The following is a 16,675-nucleotide window of genomic DNA, read 5'->3' as shown; positions in this document are numbered from 1 at the left end:
ATGGAATGCATCCAGTAAATGCTAGCCCCACAGTTCAGATACTTTCGTCATTTAATTATCATCACAAAAGCCCTGAAATAAACAAACAAACAAATATTTTTTAAACAACTGAGAAGGACATTTCAGAGACCTTAGGTAACCTGTTCACGGTTGCACTGTTAGAATTTGAACTCAGATCTTAGGTACCAACATCAGAAATAACTGGCCTGTAGACCCCTGTCGCTTTCTTGTATCTCTTTTTAGTTTTGAAGATGTGTCCCTACTGTTTTGTGATTAATGCATATATTTAAGTTTAAGTCTGTTTTGTGAAACTTGATCATACTCTTCCTCTCCAGAGTCCTAATGAATGTCTGACTTTTTGTGTAACTTAAGTACATTTTAGCCTTTTTTCCTAGTGTGGAGGATTTTGGTTCTTTATTTTGCAAATGGAGAGACGTGCATGCCTCAAGTTGTCTTTGAGAACTTTATAGATCCAAGAAACTAAATGAACCTACAGGGTGTGTGTGCAGTTCTCTTAATGCACGTCATGCTACTCTTGCTGGAAAAGTTGATTCTGAATTTTTATTTTCTAGTTGATGAAGTAATAGGCTTTGCACAGACTGCTGACACTACCAGTTGTCCTGTAATGTACCTATGGGAGAAGAACAATTGGGCGGGCACATACAAAAATGATAATGATAACCATATATAGGGTGATTTATTTTTCTCCTTTCAAAATTCTCTTTACTGCTATTTTATACTTCAAAATAAACATATTACAAATAATTCCTACAGTTAGAGGCACAGAATGGACTACATTAGGTTAAGCTAGTTCTCTTGCTAGGTTTAAAGAAGAGTCTTTTCTATATGTGATTCCCTCTTCAAGTGCACAGTGAAATCAAGTATTACGTATGAGTAAATTGCATATGTTTATTTATCACTTCTTTGGGCCCTTTGGCAAAATTTAAAAATTTAAGACATGTCCTTTTTAGTTGGGGTTCATTGGAAATAATCTGCCTCATTCATTCAAGGTTGCGATAGTATTTATATTTACAAAGAGACAATGGAGACAGCTGGTGGAAGCTGTCTGTCTTGCTTCGACATTGTTCTTTCATGCCCTCCTGTCGTCCTTGCCTTCAGTAAGCAATAAATACCCTCAGCTGTGGGGGCATGCTGGCTGCTTAATTGCAGAAGACAGTCTGGAAGATGTATGAGATGTCCTGTGCTGCCAGGGTTTGTGCCCCAGACACACACTTGTCCTATGAGTAGTGGGGCGGGCACTCAAGGGACAAAGGGGTCTCCAGAAAGTACCCTTCATAGCTGTACTTCAGGAGTAATCTCGCTGACGGAACTCGACACTGCCACAAGCAGTATTTCTTTATTTCTTTTCTGTCTTTTAGTTTCATTCTTTTTTTTTTCTTTTTCTCTCTGTTTGCTCCTCTTAATTATTAGTGGATTTATAATGCAAAACATCAGAGGCCTTGAATTTATCCACAGGAGCCTGATTTTGGCACATGACTTAGCTCATGCTGAACTTTCTTCTCTTTTGGTCCATCTTTGAGGGAACAGAGTGGTGGAGAAATGTGGAATCATTCTTTCTAGATTCTCAGAACCCACAGGGGCTGCTCACGTGGTAGCACCCAGGCCTTTCATGAGGTCATCGAGCTTTGATATGCATATCTATGCTGCTCCCCCCCCCCACTGAAGGTATTACTGTAAGTCCAATATAAGTTGAAGTTTCTTCCTAAACTTATTCCTCAGGAAAAATAGTAGGGAGTGTCGTTAAAATCCAAGCTCTTTCATTAACATTTATTTTGAATTACCTTTTTTTCATTGCTTTATACTTTTTTAATGGACTTGATTTTTTAGAGCAGTTTTAGGTTTATAGCAAAACTGAGTGGAAAGTACGGAGAATGAGTTCCCACATGCTCCCTGTTCCCCTCCCCCCATGCACAGCCTTTCCTACTGTCAGCATCTGTCACCAATGTGGTACATTTGTTACAGTTGATGAACCTGTGTTGATACATCATTGTCAACCATAATGCACAGTTAACATTACAATTGTATGTTCTATGGGTTTCGACAAATGTATAATGACATGTATTCACCATTGTTGTATGTACACAGAGTACATTGACTGCTGTAGAAAATTCTCTGTGCTCTGTGTGTTCATCCCACCCTGCCCCCAACCCAGCCCTGGCAACTACTGATCTTTTTTACTACATCCATAGCTTTGCCTTTTCCAGAATGTCACATAGTTAGAATTATATGGAATGTAGCCTTTTCAGATTGGCTTTTTAAAATTAGCTGTATGCGTTTAAGTTTCCTCCATGTCGTTTCATGGCTTTCTTAGCTCATTTCTTCTTAGTGCTGAATAACATTCTGTGGTCTGGATGTATCACAGTTTATTCATTCATCTACTCAAGGCTTTCTTGGTTGCTTCCAACTTTAGACAATTATGAGTAAGGCTGCTATCAGCCTCTGTGTGCAAGCTTTTGTGTGGACATAAGTTTTCAGCTCATTTGGTTAAATACCAAGGAGCATGATTGCTGGATTGTATGGTAAAGATTATGTTTAGTTTTGCAAGGAACCACCAAATTGCCTTCCAAAGTGTTTGAACCATTTTCATTCCCATGAGCAGTGAGTAAGAGTTGCTGTGGCTCCACATCCTCACCAGCGTTTGGTGTTGTCAGTGTTTCGGATTTGTTGCCATTCTGACAGGTGTGTACCTGATGAGTAGAGTATCTTTTCTTTTCTTTATTCGTTATCTACATATCTTCTTTGGTGAGGTGTCTGCTCAGATCTTTGGCCCATTTTTTAATCAGGTTTTCTTGTTGAGTTTTAGGAGTTCTTTGTATATTTTGGATAACAGTCCTTTTTCAGATATGCGTAATTTTCTCCCACTCTATGGCTTATCTTCTCATTTTGTTGAGAATTACTTTACTTTGAATGACATATTGCTTGGATAAGATACATGTATGAAAAATCCTTAATCAGTGCCAGTTTTATATGCTCATTGAGATTACCTGATAAATTTGGCTTAAAAAAAAGTTAAAGTAATTAAATACATTTAGTAATTATTCCTGGGCGTATGAAAAATGTGAACAAGCCTTATAAGGATCACCTGATGAGCGTAAATGGCTATGTTGTGGTAATCACAAGTATGTATGTGTAGGATAAATGAGAAGTACTATCCCAGTGTTATATAAACAGTTTAGGTAAGTGGACGTGAGATTACATTTCCAGATTGCAGTTCATATGGGATCAAAAGTGCTGTTTCTCAGACCACAAAGGTGGTTATGAGTAAGGCTGACGTACTCTGGAGTACTGTGCTGCGTCACTGAAAGGTGGCCTAGGTGACACTAGTGATAAGGATGCATACGAAAGCTGGACTAAAATGGTTTTGTGACGTGTTCAAAATAATGACGATGTGTTGATTGATTTTTTTTTGTTGTTCATTTCAAATTCCTTTTATTATTACCTTTTTGAGGTCATATCTTCTGCGGTTGCCTGATTTTAACATATATGGTACATTCCACGAGTTTCTTTCTCATTAGATAATAGAGGACATTATGCTTAATGACTTCTTGTACGCGGCATATTATCTGCTTGAAAGTAGACCAACTGACATTTGGAAAATTGGTTGGCGAGGCACAGCGTTCAAAGTCCTTTTTTATGCTTCTTTTATTAAGTCTTATTTTGAAATGTTCATTTCCTTCATTAAGATACCCTTTGAAGAACTCTTAAATTGTTGACTCAAACATTTAATTGTACATTTATTTTTGTATAGGATATTGTACCTGTAGATGCCTCTTATGAAGTAAAAGAACTGTATGTGCCAGAAAATAAACTTCACTTGGCAAAAACAGATGCAGAGACTTTACCAGCACTGAAAATTAATAAAGTAAGTGCTTTGTTGTTTTTCATACCAAGTGATTTAGCCTTATATACAGTTGGCAATCTGTAAAATTTGTGGTTTTATATCTGTGTTTGAGGACATGGGTAGTTGTGTGTTTCACAATTTTCAGAGATAGGAATTGTGTTTAATTTGTAAAACCATATTCCCAAATTACCATGGCTTTGATTTTCCTTTAGTCATAATATTTATTTTTAAATATCAAAGAACAAAGATTGTGTAAGATTTTTAGGTTTGTCAGAAAGAATGCGTTCTAAAAGGTTAAGAAATACTAATTAGTAATCATTAAAATGAACTTTTTTTTCCCTTTAAACGTGTTTCCTAATCCCCTGCCAAAACCCTAACTCTCCCTTTCTTATAATGTTAAGAATATTTCTGTTGTATATCTTAGATCTAATGATATCATTAGGTGTTTTCCCAATTAAAAAACAACCCTGCTTAATTAAACTAGATATGATGACAATGGAGACTATAATTTATCATTTTCAAACCTCAGAGAAATTGAAATCATGTCATTAGGTATACTTTAAAAACCAAAAGGTGAAGGAATAAGAACCTGGACTAGAAGCAGAGTCTCCTAGCCTTTCTTTTAGTATCGTAAAAATCGGACACATGTAGGGAAGTGACAAGTCTAAAAGTAAGGAGAAAGGAAAAAAATACCCCCGAAATTTCTGAGCTTGGAGAAAGGTTCTTCCAGTAGTTTTTCAAATCCCTGATAGGAGTAGATGATCCAGTCTGCTTTGTGTATTGGGTCTCTGAGCAGGAGCCCAGAAACGCTGGGAGCACAAACGTGGTGGAGTCAGAGCAGAGCCACTCAGGAAGCTGACTGCTGCAGAGGAACAATGGATTTTGTCACTGACAACTTTGCGTGCAATAAAAACACAGGAATGCACGCGCGTGCACACACACAGACACACACACAGAAAAATGACAGTGAATGAATATGAATCTATCTCAGCAATACGTTACAAACCCAGAAAGATAGTAGCCTTTTTAAAATATGAACTTTTTCCCCATAAGGTGGTTTGTTCTTTGCACAGCAGTATGAGAAGTAATTAGTTAAAAACTTGATGCTAAGTCAGCTGATGTATTAGTTTGGGCTGCTGTAACAAATACCCTAGGCTGGATGAGTTAAACAGCAGAGATTTATTTTGTCACAGTTCTGGAGGTTGGAAAGTCCCAGATCCAGGTGCTGGCTGATTTGGCTCCTGGTGAGGCTGTCTTCCTGGCTTGTTGCCAGTCATCTTTTTACCATATCCTCACAGGATGGAGAGAGGTAACTCTGGTGCCTCTTCCTCTGCTTATAAGGACAGCGGAGCTGTGGGATTACGACCTCCTTATGACCTCGTTTAACCTTGATCACTTCCTCACGCACATTGAGGGTTAGGGCTTCGACATCATTTTGAAGGGGGCACAAGCATTTAGTCTATGATAGATACCATTGAGAAGGATTCCAGTAGAGGCAAGGTCTGTCAAAGCTTTAGGAAAAATTAATACGTGAAACCTCAAAAGTGAAACAATTTGGTGCAGGAATACAATTTTTCCTGTGAATTGAAGAGGAATGTCTTACTGTGATTTGATTTTTTAGTGCAACATGTTGATCAGCCTACTTTGGGAACAAATAGTAAGCCATGTTTTACTGCACACCACTTGGCCAAATGCTTCATTTGAGAACCTTCATGAGAACCTCTGTTACGTACATACAGTACCCTGTTCAAAAATGAGCATATCTAGCTTACATTAATGATATGTAGACCATCGATTCTTGAAGGAATATGCTAGAAATCTTAAAAGTCCAAGAAATCATACCATCTTTGTAAAATGAGGGGTATTCATTCATTGGTGAGGGACTTTTTGGTAAACATTTTTATTTGAAGTTTGTTTTTAGTTTAGTACAGTAGTTGTCAGAGTTTAGTTTTCAGACCATCATTGTTAGCATTTCTGCTCATTAAAAATGTAAATTCTTGGGCGCTACAGCAAACCGACTGAATCAGAAACTGGGGGGTGGAACAGTCTTTATTTTAACAAGCTTTCCAGAGGTTTCTAATACTTATTAATGTTTGAGAACCACTGGTTTAAGAGATGCTATCTTTATTGGAAATGCTTGCAAGTCTAATGTTGTCTAAATTTATTAGGAGAAATGCGTATGTTCCTAGTTCCTTTGTTCTTTATTAGATTTGTATAATCTATAATCATTCTTGAGATGTTTGTAGACATTCTTTTCAAAATTAAACTCCTAAAGGCTATTTTTGCTTTTGTTCGTAAGTATATGAAATAGAAAATTTTCCTTTCCTTTCTCATTTACTAGGTGGATATGCAGTGGGTGCAGGTTTTGGCAGAAGGTTGGGCAACCCCACTGAATGGCTTTATGAGAGAGAGGGAGTACTTGCAGTGTCTTCATTTTGATTGTCTTCTGGATGGTAAGACATTTTACATTCAACGGTACATTGAAGGTGGAAGAGAAATCACACAGTTGCAGGGATTTGTTGATATTTGTAGAAATTTGTGGTAACATCTTAACGAAGGTAGTATTTTAAGATTAAGTTATTTCAGTACTGACCATTTTAAGTGGATTCTGAGATCTGTTTTCTATGTTTTGTTTCCCTGATTGTAATTTATTGCAGGGGGAGAAGAAACACCTGGGGATTAGGGCTAAAAATGGATTTAAACAGCAAATAGTTTCTCAGTATCATATCTACTTGATCATCGTTAGAAAGCTTCTCCCCAAAAAGTTCACATACCTACTAGATGTTGCTATACTGAAGCCCGTGCTTACTTTTAAGCTAGGCGTTCTGATAGGGAGGCAGGGAGTCCAAGTTAAGGAGTCCTGAAATAGGTAGTTAAATAGGTTCCTATTTTTTTAAAACACCAAAAAAAAAAAAAAAAAGAAAAAAAAAAGAAAAAGAATTTGCCAAAGAAATTGATGTTCAGTGTATTAAATTTTGTATACTGTTGGGAAGATGAATATATCACCTTAAAGGAAATATTGTTAAATGTTACATAACCCCATTACCACGTTTTTCTGTGTTATGACTTCTTTTAACTGGGGAGTGAAACAGATGTTATAAAATATAATTTCTAATCATTCTTCTCGAGAAACTTTATCACAAGAACACAAGGATTAAATACTGCTTTTTGATTTTCTTTCTTGGAACCAATGGCAAAGTCTTTGTGGACTGCCTCCTGAGTAATGATTGTCTTGGGTTTGGTGCAAATCTACCTATTAATTTTCCATCGTCCATTGTACCTAGTGGTGGTCATTTTAAAACAGCCAAGCACTTATCATTGATTTTGTTGACATCTTTTGCCCAGAGGAGTCATGCCATGATTTCCCAAAAAAGTATGGTTTCTATTCAGTATGTAAATAAGATCCACATAGGAATTTGACAATGCATTTTATTTTTCTAATCTGTGCTCAATGAATAGGAAAAAAAATGAAAAACAAAAAAACTTTTAGAGCATGGAAGGTTGGGATCTGTGAATGTGCTTTTAGTCTCACTGGAACATATTTGGGTTTAAATGGAGCACTGGTTACTTACTACCTTCGTTTTTGGTTAGTGATAACTGGCATCAGTTCAGTTCTGATTAAAAACCAAGAAACAGAAAACTTTTTGCATGTTTTTGTGTTCGTGTCTCAAGGATACCCAAGTATACTCAAGTGTACTTGACCAACTTGGTACTCAAATGTAGTTATCAGTGGGGATTTAAGTTTTTCCTGAAAAGGCCCTGAAACATAGTCCTTTGTCTTATTCATATACTGGAGGTACTCAGTATATTTTTGGTGTGTTAGACTTAACCAGTTGATTCTTCCTTTTTTTTTTCCTTTAAATTAAAGTTTATTGGGGCAACAATTGTTAGTAAAGTTACATAGATTTCAGGTGTACAATTCTGTAATACATTATCTATCTCACATTGTGTGTTCACCACCCGGAGTCAGTTCTCCTTCCATCACCGTATATTAGACACCGTTTACACTATTCTAGAGCCTTGTTCCCTCCTCCTCCCTTACCCTCTGGTAACCCCTAAACTATTATCTATGTCTCTGAGTATTCTTTGTTCTTTCAGTTTTTTTTCTTGTTCTCTTGTTGTTTTCGGTTTATATACCATGTATCAGTGAAATCATACGATTCTCTACTTTTTCTGTGTGACTTATTTCACTTAGCATTATAATCTCAAGATCCATCCATGTTGTCACAAATGGTCCTATTTCATTTTTTCTTACCGTCGAATAGTATTGTGTATATATACCACAACTTCTTTATCCATTCGTCTATTGAAGGACATTTTGGTTGTTTCCATGTCTGCGCCACCATAATCTGCAATGAACATTGACACTTGTCTTTTTGGATAAATGTTTTCAGATTTTTTGGGTAGATACCCAGGAGAGGGATTGCTGGGTCATATGGTAATTCTGTTCGTAATGTTTTGATTCTTCCTTAACAAACTAAATAAACTTCCTAAATAAATTTTTTTTTTACTTCTGTGATTCAATGCCATAGTTTTCCTCCAAAAAACAGTTTCATGAATTGTTGTGAGTATTGCTACCCACAGTGTTGATTCTCTTTTAATTTTTGTTGTTTGTTTTTTAATCTCTGGGGTTGTTGCTTGTTCTGTCTCCTGATTTCCTGTGCCAGGAAACAATTCAACACTGTCACTGGACCCAGACATCTTTTATGATTTGAAATGTCCACTGAAGTGAAAGGTGGATGTGTAAGGCCTGTGGAGTTTAATGCAAGCTGTGTGCTCTGTGTTCTTTTGTGCTCTGCAGGGGGTGTCATTAACTTGTCAGTGCCTATAGTTCTGTCAGCAACTCATGAAGATAAAGAGAGGCTGGACGGCTGTACCGCATTTGCTCTGGTGTATGAGGGCCGCCGCGTGGCTATTCTTCGCAACCCAGAGTTTTTTGAGCACAGGAAGGAGGAGCGCTGTGCCCGACAGTGGGGAACGACTTGCAAGAACCACCCCTACATCAAGGTCCTGAACAAACACTGCTGCACCGATTGACAAATAATGTTTGTGCTGACATGTGGGCCTTAACCTGGATGTCAACTGTTCCATTGGGATTGGTAATACTTTGCAGAATCGAGACTGGATCTTAGATTAGTGTGATGAGTACATGGTCTTATGGTCTTGTCCTCTCAGGCCGGATAAATACTTGTTCAACAGATATTTTTTAAGCATCTACTGTACAGTAGGCTCTGATGCTCGTGTGAATATAGAGCTGAGAGACATGGCAAGCACAGTCTTTCTGTGCTTGGAGCTCTTACTGTTTGGTGGTGGAGCTGACATTAAGCATATTTGCACAGGTAGGATGGAAGGTCAGGGTGTTACGGGATCCGTGGCAGGGTGTTTTTATCTACTGTGGATTTTTAATCGAACATTGTGTTTCCGGTATGAAAGCCGTGACATGTAATTTGTTTCCCCAAAATGCTTCATCTATTTTATGTATTGTATGTGAAATGTTATCATTAAAGTCAAATTTCTGTAAGTTAAGTATTTTACAGTGGACTTTGAGCTTTAAAAGAAACTAATGTAAGTGAAATTCTGGTAGATTTATCTAGAAAACTTCTGTAACATCTGTTTAGATCATGGTAATTCATTAAATCTCATTTTATTGTCTCATGAAGGACAAAAAAGGGATAAACTTTTAAAAATAGGGGGTATATTGTCTTAGAAAATAAGGAGGTTATGAATAGCTAGTAACATAGTTTTCAAAACGTGTTCATGGAAATTCGTTAAGCCATAAAGCAAACTTACAGGATGGGTAGCACATCCACCTTACCCATGGAGAAGTTGAGACTTATGGGAACACATGTCTTGACCAAAATTATGCAGTTAATAGGTGGGATGAGGGCCTGATTTGGATCCCTGTCACTCTGGGCTTCAAAGCCATCTTCCATAATCTTGCAGATAATAATTTTTGATATATGTAGAGCTTCACATAGTAGGTAGCCTGGACCACTACAGAGTACTTTTTACATGAATTCATTTTTTAATTACTGAACAAATGTGAGTGCTGTTCATATTTTATACCATTTGTGTAGAATGATCTGTAAGACTTCTTAGTCTTAGTTGGTAGCTGGTCTGCAGCCTTGGGGACTCAGTAGGATTTGGATAGGAGGGAACTGTGAGAAACTGCATTCCCGGCTTGTGGAGCAGGAAGAACACAGATTCAATGTGTTTGAGAAATGGCTGGTTGTCCTGTGGGAGGGAGGACCGAGGAAAGATGGAGGGTTTAGCTTAACTAAGATTAGTTAAGACTCTGTTCAGTCATAATAACAATTTACATGCATATATGTTTTCCAGACCACATTTTAGTCTTTTGGTCCTTACAGTGATCCTTAGAGGTGGAGAAGAAGGTAGTTCTCTTTATCGTCAGGAGTCTCAGAGCAAGTTTCACAAGCTGCGAAGGCCTCAGTTAGGTATCAGAGTCTGTGTTAGGTCTTTTGTGCTATTTTTTACTACACTGCATGCTTCGTAGGAATGGAGTGGTCACAGGCAGGTTTGGAGCATGAGAGGACCACAAAGCATTGCTTTAAGGACTTTTACCTGGTTGTTTTGTGCAGAATGTCCACGTTTCACCGCCTGTCCCACCAGCAGCACCCAGGTTATCTGTGTCTCTAGGTTAGTCTCTTGTGATTGTCTCTCGGCTGGAATCCTACTTCCTCTCATACTCACTACACTTCATTGTCCACAGAGCGAGTCTTCTAAAAATATAAATCTGAGCATATCACTCTACCCTTTCAGACTCACTGTAATTAGGATGAAACCTAAGTGCTTGACTGTGACCTGTGAGGCCCTGTGTGATCTGGCCCTGGCCTTCTGACTCCTGGTCTCCTTTATTCTACCTCTGCTCTTGTCCTTGCTCTGACCTTCCCAGACCTTCTAGCCGTATTAGCCTTCCTCTTGTTTTTCAAAGACAAAAGCCTGTTGCTGCTCCAGGATTTTGTACTTGCTGCCCCTCTGCCTAAAACACTTTTCCTCCATGACTGGTTCCTTTTCATCAGAGAGGCCTTCATTGCCTCCGTTTTCTTAACTGTTACTCAGTCTGGGCCATGGGCACTGTACTCCATTGGCCTGTTTATTTTCTCTGTTAACATTCATTACCAGCTGGCATTTCTCTGGCTTCTCCTGTCTCTCCCACTGTAGCATAAGCTCCATTAGAACAAGATCTTTATCTCTTTGGTTTTCTGCTGTATTTCCTAGTGCCTATTGGAATGAGTCGTTTGATGGATGGGGTCAGACCTTCTAGTGAGGAAGACCAGGTAGGAAGTGAGTGCAGTAGTTTGGGTGCATTGTTAGCACACAGACCAAAGCAGTCGGGAGAAAGGCTGAGCTCGAGCTGCTCTGTGAGAAGCGGACACATCCGAGAGGGTAAGATCTCTTCCTCCCTCCCAGATGCAGAGAAAGAGGATAGAGAAATTGTAAGCAGTCGGAGGTAAGGTGGAGGTTGGAAAGCATGACTCTGTGTCCAACTCCATCCTCCATCATGAATTTAATTGCTCAAACGTTTAGGATTGGAGAACACAGAAGGTGGGGTGACCCAGGGTTATAGATTTCTATTAATCACACAGTGATGAAAAGAATATTTTTGTTATTTAAAAAGTCATAGCTATTCATGTTGGTTTTGTTTGCCTTTCGCATGTAATTATAATAGTTGTTTCACAAGTCCTTTGAGAAATTATAAAATATATCCTAATTCTGTAGGATCTCCAATCTCAATTGAGTTGATAAGCCAAACAGATTTACCATTGACCTTGAGATAAAACTAGTAGTTTACAACTGTGTTTAGCTTTTATAAGTGTTCTTACTTATTTTGCTCTTCGTTTCTGTTTAACACAATCATTTTTAAATTGTATACTTGCAGCTTATATAGTGGTACTAACCAGTGTCACTCCCATAAACTTAATTAAAAACAATTGTTTTCTTTTTCTTCCCATTAGATGGTTATGGAACAAGGTGATTGGCTGATTGGAGGAGATCTTCAAGTCTTGGACCGAATTTATTGGAATGATGGTCTTGATCAGTATCGTTTTACTCCTACTGAACTAAAGCAGAAGTTTAAAGATATGAATGCTGGTAAGACAGGGACCTAATTATCTAATATGGGACTACTTGGGGTCTCTGCTTGATCAGGGAAGTTCTAGAATATTTTTCTAACATTTAAAAATGTAAAACAGAATCATGAATACAGGCAAATGTAGCAGTGGAATATTATAAGAAAAGCTAGTCAGTCTAAACGAGTCTGTGTTCTGTTTATTGGTATATTGTGTGGAACATGGATACTCGTAACAAATTGACCTTTTACTTATAAAACTCACCTGTTAAATCTGAATAGAACTATGGAAGAGAAATTATTTGAAGACCTCACTCATATTAATTTGCTTTATATCTCAGAATGTCTTCTATGAGTGAAATGTATCACTGCAGAAAATACTAGAACAACAGAACTTTTATCATGTTTGCTAGTCATTCAACAAATGTTTGTTGTGCATTGCTATATGCCAGAGTGCCAAGGCTGAGATCCATAAATAAAAGAGCTCACAGTGGAGAAGAGAGATAGAGACGTTACACAAATAGCAGAAAAGGTTGTTGAAGAGTAGGTTAATAATGATTTCAGATTTCTGGATTGGGCTGAAATGGAGCAGTAAGAGTAGAGAGTCTGTTCTTTGTAACACTGTTTTATATATTATAAAATTCTCCCGGATAGCCTTTTTATATCAGATACCTGCTATTTGCAGGTCTTTTACACAGACGTAGGTAAGTGATGTGTTTACACTGGTGTACCCATATTCTTTTTCTCCCATAGTCATAAGTTCAAGGTGCCATATCAGGGAACAGCATTCGTTATAGATTTTGGGAGGTTTTTTTTTTTAAGATCTGAAGAAGTTGAAGCATCTTACTATCGTGCAACTAATTAATTCTTACCCTCTACAAAGATGGTTAAGCCCTGAGCATTGGTGCTGCTTTTAAAAATATTTTCTGTCTAGAAATCAGCGGATGTGGCTGAAAAATGTCAAGTGAATGTGGTTGCTTTTTAAGGAAATAGCCACCAAGCTATATTTGTTAACCAGAAGCCACCCTTCCAAGGGACTACAGAAATCAGGGCAAGAGGACCTGTTTTCTCAATTGAGTTCAGCTTCTGTGCACCCCAGGACTCATTTGGAGTCCTGTGCACACTGGCCTCTGCTCCACCACCTACTAGTTATGTGGTTGTGGGAAGTTGCTTTCATTTCTAGGGCTCGGTTCCCTCAGTTGTAAAAATGAGAACAATGATGGTACCTAATGCATAAGATTTTATTTTGAAAAGTGAAATGAGATGAGATGCTTACATCACTGTAAACATTACCTGGCACACAGAGAGAGGTTAAGGTGTCATAATTTCTATTATGTGAGTCTGAAACTAGTTTTTTTCTATTTTTGTGTGAAAGTTAGAAAAAGAATAGCTGTTTACCCTTACTGTAGTTTGCTGATATTTGAAATGAAAAGATCAAGAACTGGAGGCCTTGGATGGGCTACACGCTCTTCAGAACTCCGCAGATCCCACCCACCCAGTCCGCCTCCTTCATTCACATTTCCTGCTTGGTCCCTCTTAGGGTATTTGAGTGTAGGATTCTCCATCCTACCCGCTTCCGAACTTGACTCATCGGAATTTGAAGCAAATATTTGGCTTAAAGTACGTGTATAGAAACTTCTCTGAATGCTACACTTGGCGCTTGCCTTTATCTTGTTTCTCGCTAACATTTTTGGGCCCAGTCATGGGGGAATAAGTCAGTGGTGGTGCCTCACTCTCTTTTGTTAACATGTGATTTCAGGGTCTGTGTTTAAGTCAGTTCTGGCCATTGAGGTGGAAGGTTGAGGGGGCTTCTAGGAAAGAGTTTCCTTCCTGACAAGACACTGGTTTAGGACAAAAAGTCATCTTTCCCATCCTTCTTTTCCACTCAGGAAATACTTTGGATGCTGTCACATAGGGACACAGTGTGTGGAGCTCTGGCAGCCATTTTGTGTTTATGAGAATCTTACTCAGTTTGAGTTTCTGGTCCAACCCTGGACTCCTCTATCTCTGGATTTCTTACACGGATACCTAATAAATGTTTGAATTACTTAAGGCACTTCTAGTTGACTCTTTTTTTAAAATTTTCAACCAGAAGCAGCTGATGGTTTTTTTATGTGTAGACTTTTTTTTTTCCTGGTGTGAACAGGAACATGTTTAATGGAGGACTTGCTGAGATGATTTCATTTACTTTAATTTTTTGCCAAAATTGGAATTCATATTTAAAATTCATGTTAGTAAATTAATTGTTGGCACTCCTGAGGAGTCTTATCAGGGAATTATCATTCATAATTAGAGACTTCAATATTACATCTGTTTTACACTCTTCTTAGTGAGCCAAACATTTTAAAGCAGAGAATTTGTTGCATAATGAGCGATTGCAACTTTGTTTAAAGTAGCCGAGAGCCAGTTATTAGACTTATATTATACAACAAAGATCGTGGTGTGTTATTTGTTTACTTTTCCATTTAGACCAAGGCAAATAAGCAACAGACTGAGGAGTTTCCTTTGTAGTTCTTGTTCACTCTTTTAAGAGGCCAATAACAAGTCATCCGCTGATGTGTATGAAACAGTTGAAGGGAGAGAAAACAGGGAATTTTTCTTTTCTTTCACCTATGTTTGTTTCCCCCCTTACCTCTCCCTCCTTCTCCTTCCCTCATTTTAGAAGAACTTTGATTATCCCTTGTGGGCTGTTATCCTGTGTATACTGATATGGTCAGTTTTGCGATTCCTAGACCATTCTGTAGCTGGAAAGACTGACAGGTCTTTAATACCTCCATCAGTGGTTGCAAGGTGACTCAGCTCCGGACGGCAGGTTCTTTGAATCACTGATGGTTGATGATTGCCTTGGAAAGAAAGAATGAATTTCACTTAAGCCAAGTTAAGAGCCAGTTAGTATTTATTACACACAGAATACTGGTGTCTTGCTGGGTTACAAAGGATAAAGTTGACATAAATTCTTTCAAGCCCAGTATGGGTAGCGCAGTGTTGAATAAATCTAAGAAAGCTTTGTAGAGTTGTTGAACTGAAAAGTATATTTTAAATGAATAGAAATATTAGGTGGGTATCTTAGACAAAGTGGGGGGTGACACGTGAGAAAGCTGAGGCCAGAGCAGGTAGTTTGTCTCTGAAGACACTAGGCTTTCTTCACCATTAATGAGGCTCTGAACATAATTTAACAAAGTGAGTATTTAAAGAAGGGTGGTCAGGGTTAAGGAAACCCACAAGGAATTTTGAGGCTTCTAGTGATTAGTAATTTTGGGTAGTGTTACTGCTCCTGAAAGGGTTTGGGAAGGAAACAGTGTTTCTGAAGCTGGGTGAGAGGAGCTGGAGCTGTGAGGAGGGGCTACGGGGGCAGAAGCTGGTTATAGGGGATGTCGGCACAGCCTGCGTCACAGTCTGAGGCAGGATGCTGCTGGAGCCCGAGCGCTCTTGAACTATGTTTCCCTCCCTCCATCCTCCGGGTGCCTGCTAATGTCTCTCATCATGGAGGCAGAATGCAGTGCCCTCAGCCCCAGACACACACACATAGGGAAAGGTATACAAACACACACAGGGAAAGGTGCACACACACAGGGAAATGTGCACACACACAGGGAAAGGTGCACACACACAACAGGGCAAGGTACGTACACACACACAGGGAAAGGTGCACACACACACAGGGAAAGGTGCACAAACACACACAAGGAACGGTGCACAAACACACAGGGAAAGGTGCACGCACACAGGGAAATGTACACACACACAGGGAAAGGTGCACACACACACAGGGAAAGGTGCACAAACACACACAAGGAACGATGCACAAACACACAGGGAAAGGTGCACACACACAGGGAAATGTACACACACACAGGGAAAGTGCACACACACGGAAAGGTGTACACACACACAGGGAAAGGTGCACAAACACACACAGGGAAATGTACACACATACACAGGGAAAGGTGGACAAACACACACAGGGAAATGTGCACACACACACAGGGAAAGGTGGACAAACACACAGAAAAATGTGCACACACACACAGGGAAATGTACACACACACACAGGGAAAGGTGCACACACACATGGAAATGTACACACAAATGCACATACAGTCACAAGACAGACTAGATGGGAAAGGGGATGGAGAACAACAGCACAGACCCTAGTTGGCAAAAAACTTTGTATCCATCTTATTTAAATTTGAAAGCATTTCTGGTCTTGGAATGAAAAACAATTCATTGCTGTGTACTTTGGGGTATAAGACTACCTGTTTGTGAAGAATTCTAACTAGTATGTTCATATTTACTCAAGTGACTTATTATTTCAGGCTTACTGAACTGTTTTCCCTCATAAGTGGTTTAAGTAAAAGAAATACCGGTAATTTATGACAGTCTAGAGCAGGGGTGTCCAAACTTTTTTTAACCTTTTTCACCAAGGGCCATATGCGGTAAAATACACAAACAGCCGGGACACGAGGTGAAGTACGTATTGCCTCACCTGGTTTATTTAAATAAACTAAATGTATTTTTGGATCAGGGGCCGCAATTGGCCCTCGGGCCGCTGTTTGGACACCCCTGGTCTAGACAGAGGCAGGGAGATCAAAGTCTTTCTTACTTCTAACTCTCTTAAAAAAACTCCCACATAAATATTATACGTATAAGTGTGCACTTGCTCACACACACATACCCACCAACACACACACACACACACATCCCTAACAACTCTAGAAATATTG

At 38.8% G+C, this 16,675-nt stretch overlaps 1 protein-coding gene across 1 annotated transcript in view; it reads left to right on the top strand.

Annotated features, from left to right (window-relative positions):
• The window catches only part of PAPSS1 (3'-phosphoadenosine 5'-phosphosulfate synthase 1), a 95,075-nt gene that overhangs the window by 32,919 nt on the left and 45,481 nt on the right, over positions 1-16,675 (top strand). Inside the window, exons 6-9 of the mRNA XM_081054070.1 lie at positions 3,770-3,883; positions 6,204-6,315; positions 8,664-8,869; positions 11,839-11,974. Coding sequence (XP_080910196.1) covers positions 3,770-3,883; positions 6,204-6,315; positions 8,664-8,869; positions 11,839-11,974 — 568 coding nt within the window. The remainder of the gene's footprint in view (positions 1-3,769; positions 3,884-6,203; positions 6,316-8,663; positions 8,870-11,838; positions 11,975-16,675) is intronic.

The sequence above is a fragment of the Rhinolophus hipposideros genome (genome assembly GCF_964194185.1).
Source record: "Rhinolophus hipposideros genome assembly, chromosome: 1".
NCBI classification, from domain to species: domain Eukaryota; kingdom Metazoa; phylum Chordata; class Mammalia; order Chiroptera; family Rhinolophidae; genus Rhinolophus; species Rhinolophus hipposideros.
The sequence above is the reverse complement of the archived record's forward strand: the minus strand, read 5'-3'. Positions and strand labels throughout refer to the sequence as shown.